We start from the raw sequence: 15,969 nt of genomic DNA on the forward strand, positions 1-15,969 counted from the left end.
ATACACTTATCTGAAGTATATGTTTTGCCACAGTATTGATTAATTTTATATTAATTATACAAAAAAGTAAAATATCCTTTAAAAAAAATATTGTACTGATTTATGATATTAATTTAGCTTTTAAAAGTTGAAATATTCCTAAATAAAACTATTAAACTAAACTATGCTATATTCAAAAATATATTCTAGAATGAGGCATCTATTAATAATTGTAACATCTCAAATTAACACAGACATAAAACATCACATGTTTATAGAACAAAAATAGAGCACCGACCAACTATATCAGAATTAACCTTCTAAAATTATCCATAATATACTGAACTAAAAAATATTAAGGAACAAGGCTAAAAGCTTAAGTTAGACATGTAACCGTTTAACTTGAGAGTGCTCACATAATAAAGAGTTGCAAAATAAAACAGTTAGACAAAAGGTGCTCAAAAGAGCATTAGCTACTGCGTCCAAGACTAGACAGCAGCATCACCACCATCTAAATGATCCGCAAGAATCTACACGTCTGTTCACACTAAGTATTTGGTGATCATTGCAAAAAGGAAAATTCAAACAGAGAACACAAACATAGAGAGAAAAAGGGTAAGCTAAAAATAAAATAAAAAAATAATCATATATGTATACAAACAGATTTTTAAACAGGTTTCAGTAAGTACACAAGACATGTGAAGGTAAACAGAGTAAGACCCTCAAACTCAATTATCTGGATTGTGCGCTTGATATAGAATTCTAAAGGAAGTATGCATTTGTGTTGGTTTCTAAACTCTACAGAGTCTAGACACAAGGGATTATCACCCAACTGTGTTAATCCCATTATGCTTTGGGCCCAAGCATGTCTCAAGACTAGCATCTCTTGTCACTATCAGAGTTCAGAATACCTTCATTTATCTAGATATCTCCTATATCAAGACATACACTAACCACACCATCAACAAGAATTTCCCTCGAAACTCTTTCATCATCAACATTCCACATGTTACCTTAGAATAATTATCATCCCATGCTACACACATCACGTACACGTCTACAAAAATGCTACATCATTCATGCATAGCTTCATAGATCATATTTTTAACATTAACTCAGTCAATCACAAGTTAAAATAAGGAATTAAAATTCTGTAGCAATTCTCACTTAAGTTAGACTGGTTTTGCTTAAGCTAGACTAATAGCTAGAAATTATCGCTTAAGCTAAAATTCGAACAGAGAGCAATGTGGAATTCTGTTATTCTCGCTTAAGCTAGAAATTCTCGCTTAAGCTACATTATTCTCACTTAAGCTAAAAATTCTTACTAAGCTAGATTTATCTCGTTTAAACTAAAAATTCTCGCTTAAGCTAAAATAGCAGGATTTGACTGGTTTTAGTATGCAAAAACCAAAAATATCAAACAACAAAACTAAAAAACTCAACCACGAACATCAAACCAACATTTCAAGTATGATTTAAGACCAAAAACATGCAAGAAACATAAAAAAAAAAGTTTTAAAATCCTCGTTTTCCTTACCTTAGAGAGAGATTAACTCAGTCAAACAATCTCTAACAACAGAGCACCACAACACGACTACTACTTAAGGAGCTAACAACCAATATCAAGAAAGGAACAATGAGACTATGACCACTAATAGAATCAGGCCAAAACTTCAAAACATAAACAAAACGAAGAAAGGGATGGAGGTTTAATTCAACTTACATAGAGCAAGAGCATTCAATAAATTTGAAAGAAGTCGTAACTCAAATTGTAACAGAGATTATATTTCAAGAGGTGAAGAAAGAATGTGAACTATTTGAAAAAAAAAAAAAGACAGAATAGAAAAAAAGTGAGTAGTAGGAAGGAAGTATTGAAAATAGCAAGTAGGTTGACCCTTAACCCTTTAATAACACCGTCCCAACAACATCTTTTATGATAGACAGTGAGTTTTACAATAACGATTCAAACAAGCACGTTATTAACTTTTTTATATCCACGTATCGAAACTCCTTAAAGTTCTATATTGTAGTTACTTCACCTACTCTAACAAGCACTTAATTTAAGACGAAAGAATTGTCATTTAACTAGAGTTATGATGACCCAGTCCGTGAGAAAAAGGATAAAAGTAATTAAGATGTGGCATAATTATTTTGTCCTCATTGTACTTTTTGATCAAACAAAATTCAAATTGGAGCTATAAATTTGGCACCAGAGCAGTCAATATCATACGTGGTAGCTGAATCTATACACAGCTGTTTCAAAATATGCTTTAATAAATTGCAATTTTATCATCTTGGACTCATTTTATTCGTATGATATAATAAAAGGGCACAAAAAAAGTCTAACCAATAAAAACGGCATTAATGGATATGAGGATCGACATGACATGATTAGAGGCTGAGCATGAACAAATCCGATAGTTCCTTTTAAGGTTTATTTGAATGACTATGGAAAGTAAAGGAGTTATGAATCAAATCGTCATCACAGGCTTGTTCTTTAGTATATAAGCAAAAAGTCCTAACAGGACAAAACAAAACTATTTATTTTACAAATATATTGTAAAAAAAAAATTAACTATATAGATAATATTAAAGGCGAGCATGGTAATGAATGGTGTTGCTCGTTGGAGCGAGACCTGCCAGTTCATAACCATAATGGCGTGAGTCACGTTCTTGAACTAACAAAACTGTATTAATTTCAATCATGTTTTGTTTTGGCTTTCTTCTATTTGTGATAGCCGACTTAGTAGCCTTTCCCATCTTTTATGAGTCTTGAAAAGTTTGGTGGATGGATCGTCAACTTCACTTTTCACCATCTCTAATTTCTACGCATGTACGTAACTTACCAGCACTTTCTATTCTCGATCACACTTACCTTCTTTCTTTCCCCCACAGAGATAAGAGAAAATACCCACCATAACACTCACACTCATGCCTGCTTAATAAAAGAAAAAAGACAAACCATTCTGCTGCATTGCATGCTCCCTATCACGTACAAATACGTATATCATCTTTTACTTCACTTACACTTCGTGCTTCCACAAAAACCATTTTCTCCTACACTTTCTGTTCCTTATTTTCCTCATATAATAATATAATACACACTCTTCACTAATCACTATCTCCTAACACATGCTTGCAATCTTGAAAACTTATAACAGAAAGTACACTTGTCCATAGTCACAAATCATGTTCTGTCAAAGTCTCCAGAATTGAGAATCTATAAAGAAAGACCCTTTTGAAGTGCAGTGGCAACTCAGATTCTGTGGCTGGTTCAGTTAGTGTCGAGCGGAAAAAGATTAAATATTCAAATACTTTCAGCATTTGCCATTTTCTGCAGATTTATATCATATTCAAATACTTCGGTTCTCATTTTGACGTAAACTCGTAAAAAAAAAATGTTTGAGGAGATGAGCAATAAACAGTTGTTGATACCCACCATCCCCCAATAACGAAACATGGACCCCGTGAACAACTCCCATTGCCAACAGTGACAAAAAGGCAGTGAGTAAAGCAAGGGAACCATCAATTTATTGCACGCACACTACCAAACGCCAGAGCAATTGAAAACAACCACATCGGAAGAAAAGGAGGACCTGCCAACTGCGTATCCGAATGAAATTTTATGATTGGGAATGGTAGGTGTTACTAATCAATAGCAGGCGCCATTATTTTGGCGCACAATCACAACACATTCAATATGGTTTCTTAAATGTAACATTCCTCGCACACAACCTCACAATCTTATTGCTAAATACATTTGGCTCATGCTAACCAAACTTAATAGAATCTCGCCGACAACAACAAACCAAACCACTTCTACTTACATTTCAAGTCCTAATTACAACCTTCCAATAACACTGCAGGCAAATACAAACTTCAAATTCAACTTTTCTTTCCCTTACATGTTGCACATATTCATCAATAAACACAAGTCTATGCAAATTCACTAGAGCCCTGTAATTGTTTGGAAAATAAACAGGAAAAAAAAAAGGATATAAAAAGTGGGATATGATATGATATGAAATGATAAAATAACCAATATGACTGAGAAATGAGATCTGTGGTTCGGCTACAGCAGAGAAAGGTTATGAGTACTCATCTATTTCATTACTGAAACCAAAGCAATAACCGATTTCTTTTCTTTTTCTTTCTTTTTCCTTCTTTGATTCAATTCTCCCCCTAGAGCTTAACGATCTCAGGAATGTGAACCGGATAACGATCAATGCAATCAGACCAAGGCCCGTCAACCGGTGTCTTAATGTTTCTGTTGCACTTCCACACGGCACTGTTGCATTTAAACCCACTCCCAAACGCTATCTGCCACACCCTATCTCCTCTCTTCATCCTCCCCTTCGATTCAATGTAGTTCAGCTCGTACCACAGAGAAGAAGAGGAAGTGTTTCCGAACCTGTGCAGGGTCATTCTAGAGGCCTCCACGTGTTCGGCCGAAAGCTGGAGATTCTTCTGCAACTCATCAATCACAGCACGCCCACCAGCGTGGATGCAGAAGTGCTCAAACGCTTGTTTGAAGTCAGGAATATAAGGCTTCCATTTGGGGTTGAAGATTTTCCTCCCAATGAGAGTGAGAAGGAAGAGTAACTGCTCGGAAGCCGGAAGCACAAGAGGACCCATGGTGGTGATGTTGGACTTGAGAGCCTCGCCTGCAATAGCCATGAGATCCTTCTGAAGTGAAATCCCCACCTTCCCTTCTTTGTCTTCCTCCTCAAACACACAACGGTAGGCCTTGTCGTCAGCACCTTTGTGTGTGCGAACAACGTGTACCAATCTGTACTTGGCTCTCCTACGTTCAGACCTACGGTTTGACAACAAAATAGCAGCACCCCCCATTCGGAACAAGCAATTCGGGAGAAGCATGGCTCGCTCGTTGCCCTGGTAGTAGTTAGGGGTTATGATCTCCGTGCTCACAACGACAGCGTTTGAATTGGGGTGGACTTGGAGAAGGTCACGTGCCAAGTCAATGGATATCAGGCCAGCACTGCAACCCATCCCGGAGAGGTTGAAGCTCTTGATGTTGCTCCTGAGCTTGTACTTGTTGATGACCATAGCAGACAGGGAAGGAGTGGGGGAAAAGAGGCTGCAATTAACTATGAGGATGTCTATGTCCTTAGGCTTGAGGCCGGTTTTGGCAAACAAAGAGTCCATGGCGGAGAAAATAACAAGCTCGGCCTCTCCCCTGGCAGCCTCCATGGTGGGTTTGGGAGGGATGTAGTGGATGGCGGGGGGGAGACAGGTCTCTTCTCCGAGACCAGAACGTTCGAGAATCCTCATTTGGAACTCGACACTCTTGGGGTTGTTCTTGAGGATGAGTCTGGAGTGTTCCATGAAGGTAGCAAAAGGAACACGACATGTTACGGGTGGTTTGAAGCAGGCGTAGTCAACGAGGTAGATGGTACGAGGCTTTGACATGAAGTAGACGGTGGCTATGAAGATGATGAGGAAGGCCGAGCAGAGGATTTGGACGAGATCGAAGTGGAGGGAGTTCCAGAGAGAGAGGATCTCGTCGGGGCCCAAGCGTAGAAGCTCAACGGAGATGGCGATCATGATGGGAATAAGAGTGAGGGTGAGAATGTGGTTGACCAGGTACTGGTAGCCTAGTTTGACATACTTGAGCTTGACCGAGTTGGAGAAATCCGGCAACACTGGAGGCATGTTGTTGTTGAGTGGTCGAAAAAGAAGAGAATTGGTTGAGGAAGAAAGAGAATAAGGTTTGATGATAATAAGAGAGGGTAGAGGGTGGTGAGGTTTTAAAGGCGAAGGGACCCTGAGTTCTGAACGGGGGCAGATGAGAGCAGTTAATGAAAGACTTCACGTCACTCAACGCTCACTTAACTTGGTATTAATTTTCATAACTCCACCCTTCGACGTCTAACTAAACCCTAACACCCGTAAAAACTTTCTCTCATTTACTTCTCTTGCTTTTCATCATTATTTTCCCCTCTCAACGCCCCTCTACACACTCCATCGTCTTATCTTATTATCTCTAACAATTTTAATCAGACACCAACCACAAAAAATATAACTAAGCCATGTGTCAGAACGCCCAAACTTTAACTAATATGGATTTAGGTACATTATAATACGGTCATATGTAGATACAACGAACTCCCAAATGAGTTAACCTATCACACTTTTTTTGGCTTTCGGGGAAATAAATATACATATTCTGCTCTACCTAAAACTCCGCTGTCCGATTTCAAAATATTTTCTTTTTAATATATATCAAATAAATACTATGAAACCCTTCCTCAGTTATTACGTTTTATGCCAGATAGTACTTCCAATCTTCTAATTTTAACCATGCCAATAAAGCTATAACAAATTTTTTTTATGACAAGTACAGTCTTTCACATGAATTTTTTTAACATCAATACGTAACATTCCAACTTCATTCTATAAAAGTTTGTCTCAAGAATTCCAGTAAGGTTTGTGGTTGTATGGTTGATGGATAATGTTTTATTAATTTGCATTAGATTTTAAAATTTATAAATTATGTCTGACAACTATGATTATGTTAGCTTAGGTTTTAATTTAAAATGGTTAATGGAATCAATTTTATATATGATGTATTGGTGTGAACCATTTAGGTTTCATGATAATTGGCCATATCGAATCATACATGTTATGTCATGATATTTGATAGTTGAATTAGATATGTATATATTTTGAAAGTTGTTTTAGATTGTTAAATACTTTTGAAATATTTCACTCGATGAATTTGAAATTCGCTCAGCGGACGGAGATGTGGAAAACTGTGGTGTCTATTACCTCAACGGATGTGTAAAAAAACCTTAACTCACAAATTTTGAATTTAGTGTTTCTTTATTTAAATGGATATATATTTTTAATTTATATGCTGTTAAAGTCCATGCCAAGGATAATGTTGATTATTCAAAAGATAACATTGACCATTCAAAAGTTTTCAACAGTACAGCATTGACCATATATATCGTTCATTTAATAGTTTATCGTAACGTGTATTGGATTTTACTGATTTAATGCACTCTCGTTAATTAGGTAATTTAGTGGAACATATGAATGACAACCATCATTCATGACTTCCGGTTCAAAGAGAAAAGGAGAGTGAAAAAGATCACATGTATCTTACTATGTGGTCAGGGATTTAAGTTAATTTTCGATATAAAACAAATCTATTTAGAAATCAATTCCCTAAATAAGTTTCAATAAAAACGTATCACCATCAAGGTTTGGTCTTTGTTCATGGAATGGATTAAAATTTGTATTTGGAAATGAAAACAACCCTTTGCCTTTGCGTACTCTGAAATTAATAAGCACCACAAAAACAGATAGACCAACCGCGTATTATAATTGCGAAAATTATGAGAAAAAGTTAAGCATATAGAAAAAAAAAAAGAAAAAAAAAAGTAATACATGCGATAAATATAAAATATATAGAGAGATAGATTAAAATGAGTAAGAATAAAATGAAAGAAAAGCTGGGTAGTGAAGTTGTATTGCTGCTATTCCTTCATTCTCCTTGTGAGACTCTTGAAATGTGAATAGTAGGAAGTTGACATGCATAGGAACGAAGGAAGATTTGTTTGGTGAGTTGGTGTAACACTGTTGAGTTTAAACAGTGCGTTCCAATAGATTTAGCTATTGCTAGATAGCGGGAAGACCAGAAAATATAACCTCATATGATCATCATTATCACTGTGTTTGTTTTTACGTGTGTCATTATTAAAGACCGAGTGAGAGAACAGATATGCAAATGAAAAGCGTATCTGTTTCAAATGATTTCTATCATATTTGAGGGTGAAGATATATCCCTTATCCATCCACATATATCGAAGAGATATGTGAGACCGTTCATGTACAGTACCATAACAAAAATAATTCACTTTTATTTTAAATAAAGTTGACTAATATTTCTCGACCAGTAATCACAAGAAGAGATATTATGCGTTAATTTATATTTTGTACTACTAAATCATTTTATAACAACACTGCTAATAAAATTTTATTGCTTTGGTCATGGGTATAACTTTACCAATAGTTCTATTATTAATGTATAAATTATTATTTAAGAGAATGTATTTAAAATTGTTTCCTACAATTTCCAACTAATTTTAATTTTATCCTCCCAATTTTAATTAAAAATATGAATTTTCATTTAAATTTCATATCATTTAAACTATTTAATTTAAATTTATACCACATTTGTGATCAAGGGTAAAATAGTAATCACTTACTTTTATTTATTAATTTTTTTTAATTTATCATAACAATCAAATCATACACTAATTTTCACAAATTTTCATCTCAAATCGCATCATCTATCCCTTAATTCAAACAACAACACAATCATTTTTCCATCTCATCAAATTCATCACTCACTCTCTCTCACATCCACTCCTCAATCCAAATACAGCCTATATGATATTATTTGATTACCGAGGCTTGAAGTTCGTAGAATGTTGCAGCACATAGCCTCTTTTCTCATCCCACCCAAAGTTTTCATGTAACCTATACTTAGAAATTGTTCTTGAGTTTGACACATGTAGTTGTGGATATGTAAATCTTTAAACTTTTGTTGGGATAATTGTTATAAGGATAACGATATTTTAATAATCAGATTTTGATAATTTTTTCTTACAACCTGAGGTATCATCTTTTAAGTGATTTTCAAATATAAAGATATCATCTCTTACAACCTCAAGTTCTCAAATTATAAGAGAAAAATGTGAAAAAAAAAATTAGCGTCAAAAAATTATTTTCCTTAATATAGATCTCTTATGGTGCTCATTAAGTCAACACCACATGAAATACTAACACAACAAGAAAATAATTATTTATGTCATGTAATTCATGTTTCATTGCTCTATCAGCATTCCTATTATATATAAGGAAAAAATGTTTTAAAGCATCAATTTTTAAATCTCTAATGCTTAATTTTAAAAATATAATTTATTTGTCATACTTAACCTCTTTGAATTGAAATTTTTTTTAAAAAAATCACTTATATTTTGAAGTGCCCCTATATTTTGATGACATAAATTAATTCAAAATAATTAATTATTTCAAAGTCACAATATTGACTTTTGTTTTCTTCAAAAGTTATTGGATATAATCCTTATATTGTTGAAAGTCTCACAACAACTAAAGATAAGGTAATTTCATAATATATAAATGAGGTGCAAACCTCATCTTACAAGCCAGTTTTTTGGAGTTGAGTTAGACTTAAAACTCATTTCTAACATGGTATCAGAGTCATTCTGTAAAAGAAAAAAAAACTATCCTAACGAGATTTCTTGGATATTTTGTTTCATCCACTATCGAGCCGCTAACAAACCACCCATTAGTACAAACCTCACCTTACAAACCGATTTTGTGGAATTGAGTTAAGCTTAAAACTCACTTTTAATATATATATATATATATATATATATATATATATATACTAACTTGATTGTCGAATTCTATTTTCAAATATCACATTCTCAAGTGAAGTTAACCTTAATAGTAAAAGTTGAAAGAAAATGTGAGAGAAGTTGTGTGTATTATCATTGAGCTAAAAAATTATTTATTTATTTTTAAAATTTGGAAACAAAAATATATTAAAATTTAATACAAAAATAATTTCAATTTCGTATTCAAACATAAAAATTACAAACATATTCAATTTTTTAATAAAAATTCAATTTGACTGTTTGAATTCAGAATCGTAGTTGTGTCAAATCTTCAAAATCATTGTTTATTCTTCCATCGACTATAGGATCTTATATGTTTAGCTTATATAAAGTTATTTGTAACGAATACAAGTAAATTATTAAAAAATAAAATCACATAATGACTTAAAACACTTTTATGACTCTTTAAGGAAGAGTCTAATGTTTTATGTATTTTAATCTTGAATTCTCTCTCTCACGAAGAAAAATTATTATTTGCATGCGGGCACACATAAAAAGCCTCTCTAGAAAATAATTAATTACAAATTTTTAATTTCAGTTTTAACATATTTGGCTGGGATAACGATATTATGTTGTTTTCTTTAAGTCTTATAATTCCGTACAAAATCCTAATGAATTAAGATTTTGAAAATCGACAAAATATATTGTTTTTTTACAAAAATGTATCAAAGAAAAATATATAGTGTGTTTATATCACATTTAAGTATCATTATTCTCATGTATTTTTTTCATATGCATAATGACATTGACATTATATTCCGAGGAACAATATCAAGAATCCTAATATTTCTTAAATTTAAATAATTACACATAATTCGAGTATGCAAGTTTAAATATACTATTATTACTCAATTGTAACTGTTTTTTTCAGATTAAAAGAAAGTTTAAAATAGGTGAAAAAATAGATTTTAAAAATACGAAATTGTATACGTTATAAATATTAACGTTAGAATTAGGTTTTAAGCCTAACTCAATATCACAATACTGACTTGTAAAGTGAAGTTTACACCCTACTTATATATTATGAAATTGTTTTATCTCTAGTCGAGGTGAAATTTTCAACAATTAATCATATTTTAATTATTTATAAATTAATTTTTTTCATATGAGTGGAGTAGATAATAGATGAGTGTGTGAATGTAGTTGCTCTTTTTAGTTGTTGTGGAAATGGGTGTGTGGAGTATATACTATTATTTGGTGCAATAGCAAGTTGAAGAGAGATCTACAAACCACATACATAATATATTATATATAATATACAAGCTTTTATTAAAAGATATTAAAAATCTTTAGTCTATTAATGCGTAATAAATATGACGGTGAATGAGTGTTTGATTTCTCCAACTTAATTGATATATTACTTGTATAAAAAATTATTATTTTAATAAATCAATATGCAAAAGGTCAAACAGTTGTAGATCACAAACAATTTCATGAAAAAAAAAAGTTTTATTTAAGAAAACGCATTATTTAGTTCACAGCTAAACGATGCAATATATTATAATAGTTGTAGCAGCGTATGATGCACTGTCCAAAGCGTATACTTATTTATTTATTTATTTATTTATTAGGAAAAGAAAGTTGGTGTTGACCCAGAAAGCCACGGCAAATTGGTTAAAGAAGTGGCAGGCTGGCAAATAAATGTCCTCACTTCAGATGATAGTTGCCAATCATTTTCTCCCTCTATTTTCATTTCATTTTATTTTTACTTTTAAATATTCATTTTAATAAACAAACATTGATATTTGGACATTACAATATTTTTTTATTACCATTTAATATTACACTTTATTATTATTCACTTTTTTTTAAATATAAAAATTAAGGTTTCTTAAGATCATTTTATTTAAAAATTTGTTTCCTTAATAAATATTATTGTAGGATCAGATGATTTCTTTTATATATGAAATTATGTCAATTCTCCTATCTTTGAATTAGATGATAGATTTAAAGAGTCAAAATAAGAAGATTTGAGAAGATATGGAAATAAAATAAGACCGTTTGGATTAAGAAAAAAATTTTAAAAATAAGAAAAAGTATTGTAAATGATGTAATTGATATAATAAACTTGAAATATTATAAATATTTTAGAAAAATATACTAATATTTATAAAATTAACATTTAAATATAAAACATTTTAGATTTTAATATCTAGAAAAATAATTTTTTTAATATATATCTCAAATCACTTCACCTAAATACTCAAATTATTTTATTTTTTACATTTTTACTTTTATAATTTTTTATATTTGAAATTTTTTATACTTGTAAAAAACAAAATAATTTGAATATTTAGGTGTAGTGAGTTGAGGTACAAATTCAAAACAATAATTTTAATATATATATATATATATATATATATATAAGTTATAATTAAACTTATTTACTAATTTGATCTCAAATTTGAAACGACAAAATTGGATTATTTTAAAAAATTGTGGTACTAAATTGAATAAAAAAATTTAATAGAAAACTAAATTGAAAATAAATTTTACCACTGTCATGTGTCACGACAGTAAATTTTTATGTGACACGACAGTAAACTGACACGTGACATATTATAAATTTAAAAAAAAAATTAAAAAATTTCGACATTTGACATGTGTCCTGTACATACACGGTATTAACTTCAAGTTAACGGAGATGACCAAATTAAACCCTTTTAAATAATTAAATACTAAATTGAACCAACAAAAAATATAAATACCAAATTAAACTAAACTAAAAAATTAGAAAACTGAACTAGTAATTATACATATTTATTAAGAAGTAAGTAGGACGTAGTCACATGTGGTATACATAATATATGTAGTAAGTAAATAATTACATACTCAATATCTATTACATGTAAACTATTAAAATTTTTCATTTAATATCAATCACAAATTTTATTCACTGATTTTCGCTTATACACATCACATCCCACGTCCCGTTTTTAAAAAGAATGCAGTGAGCTAAACATTTCAGTACGTTAAAAGTCTCTTTTGTATAACTTGCAATCTACATGGATTAAAATATAGATCGGCCACTCCTTTTTTTAAATATTATTGTTATATAGTATTGTTTGTTAATTATACTTAAATACTTTAATTTATTATTTCATCAATATTATATGTTTATAGCACATATTTATATATATTTTTCATCTATTTTAATATATTTTATTATTTGTTTGTTTTAATTAGTAAATTATTAGTATTTAAACTTTTTATGTAATTGTTAAAGTAAAATTTTGTTTTATAAGATATTAAAATTGAGGACTGAAAAATTATGAAAGACTTTTGTTGTTTTTTTAAAAAAAATGTGTAAACCCAATAATTATACAAGATAGATCAGAATTATTAACTAGAAAATCGTGTGCAAATCAAGCTACCTCAACCTAATTTTAACAAATTAAATACGAAGTCAACCAACAACATAACCTATATATGATCCACATTATTATCTCTTATATTTATTATATATTATGTTTAAGCTATTCCCCAACAAATAAAGTTTGATGGTATATAATAAAATATTATAAACGCTTCTAACTTAATTATATATAAAAACATAGTCAGTTTTTTTTATTAATATAGCCCATATCTCTTTCCATCATCTCTTATTATTTTTGTTGTTTTCTTCTTATTTTGCCCGACTAAAATTAATATAAAACATTTTTTTAATCTATAGTAAGACCTGCGGCCAAATAACTTAGACCAAAAATCGAAAAACCTAGACCAAATAAATTTCAACTAAAAGTCAAGAAAAACTAAAAAAAAAAATATATCCTCTTGGTAGTATCATTAAGAATGATAGATACCCTTACTAATAATAACAAATATCTTCGGTTTTCGGTAGTCTTGAAGCAGACTAAAGATCTTTACGTGTCTTAAAAACGGATAAAATATATTTTTTGTTGTTTCAATTTTGCTTGAGATGTTTGAAAAGATAAATATATTTCTCTTATTATATACCACTTCTAGATTTTATTCCGTGAGTATATTATCAGAATTTTTCTTTTCAAGTTAAATACTTTTACACTTTAAAGTATAATTTGTTTATGAAAGACAAAATTTTCATCTTGATTATTCTCGGAATTCTTTTTTGAGGAATGAATTTTTAACAATTTTTTCTTTACTTTTATAGATTTGCATATTTATTTATAATAAATTACTTTATTAAATATTTATAATTTTAAAAAATTTATGTGAATATAAATTAAAAATATATATTTAATTAAAATTTATAAATTAATTAAAAATGTAATACAAATTAATTGACTATGAAAGCTTTATAGAATTCTTAATTTAGGTGCCTCATATTCTAAGTGATAATTTTTTTTATCTAATTTTGTTGAGTCGTGTTTAATTTAATATAATATTATTTTTTGGCATAATATTAGCGATTGATATCTAAATAGATTTTTGAGAGTTTTCATTTTGGATGTGTAATATTTTAGATGAAAATGTAACATTTTCACTATTATTTTTTTCTTAAGGAGAAAGCAATGGCTTATCCCATATGAGACGTGTACGGGTTTAGATTCAAAATTTTAGATTTTGTAGTTACCAAAAGGAACAGCTTTATTTATGCAACAGAAATTGTGCTACACAACCTTATCCACTATTGTTTTATAAATAGTGTCTACTTTTGAATTTCCATCCTAAGAAGTTATTAAGATGACTAGACTTCCTCTCGTAATCAATCAAATCTTTTTAAAGAGGATAATTTTAGATTAGTAAATCCATTTTATATTAAATATGACTATAGAGTTCCTCTCAAAATCAAATCAATCAATTAAATTAGTGAATCCATTTTATATCTAAATTGTTGACGTGATGTTATCATGGTCAACTATTGATTTTCATTTGTTAAAAGCTTGTAATTGTGTTATAAACAGAAATATCAAGTTGATAGTCTTTTAAATCTTTTAGTGGAGTAATTGATGTTTAATGAGAACTAGTAATGAATAATAAAATAATAACGGATTATAACATAATAACAACTTTATATAATTACATAAAATATATTTTTAATCATACAGACCTTACGCCTTGGTTCATTATTAATCAAGATTATGAAATTTAAATTAACAAGCAAAATGACAATCTCCATTAACCCGAACAAAATTATTTTCATCCTTTTCGATAACAGATTTAAGCAAAGTTGTCCCAACTATATTTTCAATAAATGCAGGAAAAACAATTGGATCATCTTTGAGATAAATTTAGGTGAAAAAACACTAATCGTGTTGATACATCAAAGGTGTATCTTTCTTGCATAACTTAAGTTTCCACAGCTAACAAAATCGTATGTTATGAAAAAAATTATATTTGGAATAGATTTAGGTGAAAAATGACTAGTGCGGTTGAAACTTTGAAGGGCATCTCTTTTTTATATGACTCGACTTTTTATTGACAACAAATTGTGAATTCAAGTTTTAGTAATGTGATAATTAGTATGATATGCCGATATATTTATTTTAAAAATAATAAAATAAGAATATAAATATGTGATTTAAATTAAAATATTTTTACATCATAAATAATAAGATAATTTTAACAAAATATTTGTTCTTATATACCTATTAATCTTGCTTAGTTTAAGAGTTGATAATTATATACACATTTCCTCTTTTATATTTTAAGTACTTTTCAAGAAAAAAATTGTGATAGAGTCACAATCGATAATTGACTTTAATGATATTATTTTAATAAATTTTTTGTTAGTACAAATTTAGTTAATACTTTTAAAAGTTAAACTTTCTTGTCTTTCCAAATAAATACGTTTACCAATTACTCTTACTTATATTTCGAGGAATTACTAAAATTCTAAGTCGAAAAAAAAAAGTTCAGAAGAGTATTTATTTTAGTAGTTAAAAAATATATAATAATTTTTTAATGGAAGGAGTAGATTTGATAGAAGTTGTCAAATCTAAAACGCATGGATGCTGTAGTGATGTCCAGGTGGTTACTAAGTTGTTTGAGATGGATTGGTTATAAGTGTGAAGTGATTACTAATTCTTCCAACTGTATTTTATTGGGATTAAGACACCAGAGTAAATGGATGGTACTTAAAACGGTTGTAATTTTATTTGAATGACCAAATTTATTAGTTATGTACCTAATGCAAAAATGATGTTGATACACATACTTCATTCAAAACATTTTAAATCAGGAGATGGGTTGAATTACCGGATGTGAAAGTGATTCATCATATTACAGTAATTTCAATCTCATTTATTTTTTTATGAGTTAAAAATTATTTAATTCAATTTGATTTATCACTGTTTGGTGAATTAGTAATTTAGTATGTTAATTTACTTGCAAGATATTTTGATTTGAAAATTATTTATAAATTTATTATAGTACTATTTATATGAATTAATCTCATTCATTCTTTTTATAACAGTGAAACCAAAATGTTTATTTAATTATTCAAATATTATCATAAATATAGTAGTTGAAAATTAAAATATTGTTGAACAATATTTTAGTATTTAAGAAGATTGAAGAGTAAATCTATATAGTTAGGAGTAATAAATAATTTTAATAA

General features: G+C 29.6%; 1 protein-coding gene across 1 annotated transcript; it reads right to left on the reverse strand.

Annotated features, from left to right (window-relative positions):
- Positions 1–3,560: 3,560 nt before the first annotated feature.
- Positions 3,561–5,736, reverse strand: LOC114191811 (3-ketoacyl-CoA synthase 6). The gene has a single exon (XM_028081215.1). It carries the CDS (start codon positions 5,650–5,652, stop codon positions 4,162–4,164), a length of 1,491 nt encoding a protein of 496 aa, XP_027937016.1. The 5' UTR covers positions 5,653–5,736; the 3' UTR covers positions 3,561–4,161.
- Positions 5,737–15,969: the final 10,233 nt, after the last annotated feature.

The sequence above is a fragment of the Vigna unguiculata genome, chromosome 7, assembly GCF_004118075.2.
Source record: "Vigna unguiculata cultivar IT97K-499-35 chromosome 7, ASM411807v1, whole genome shotgun sequence".
Lineage (NCBI taxonomy): Eukaryota > Viridiplantae > Streptophyta > Magnoliopsida > Fabales > Fabaceae > Vigna > Vigna unguiculata.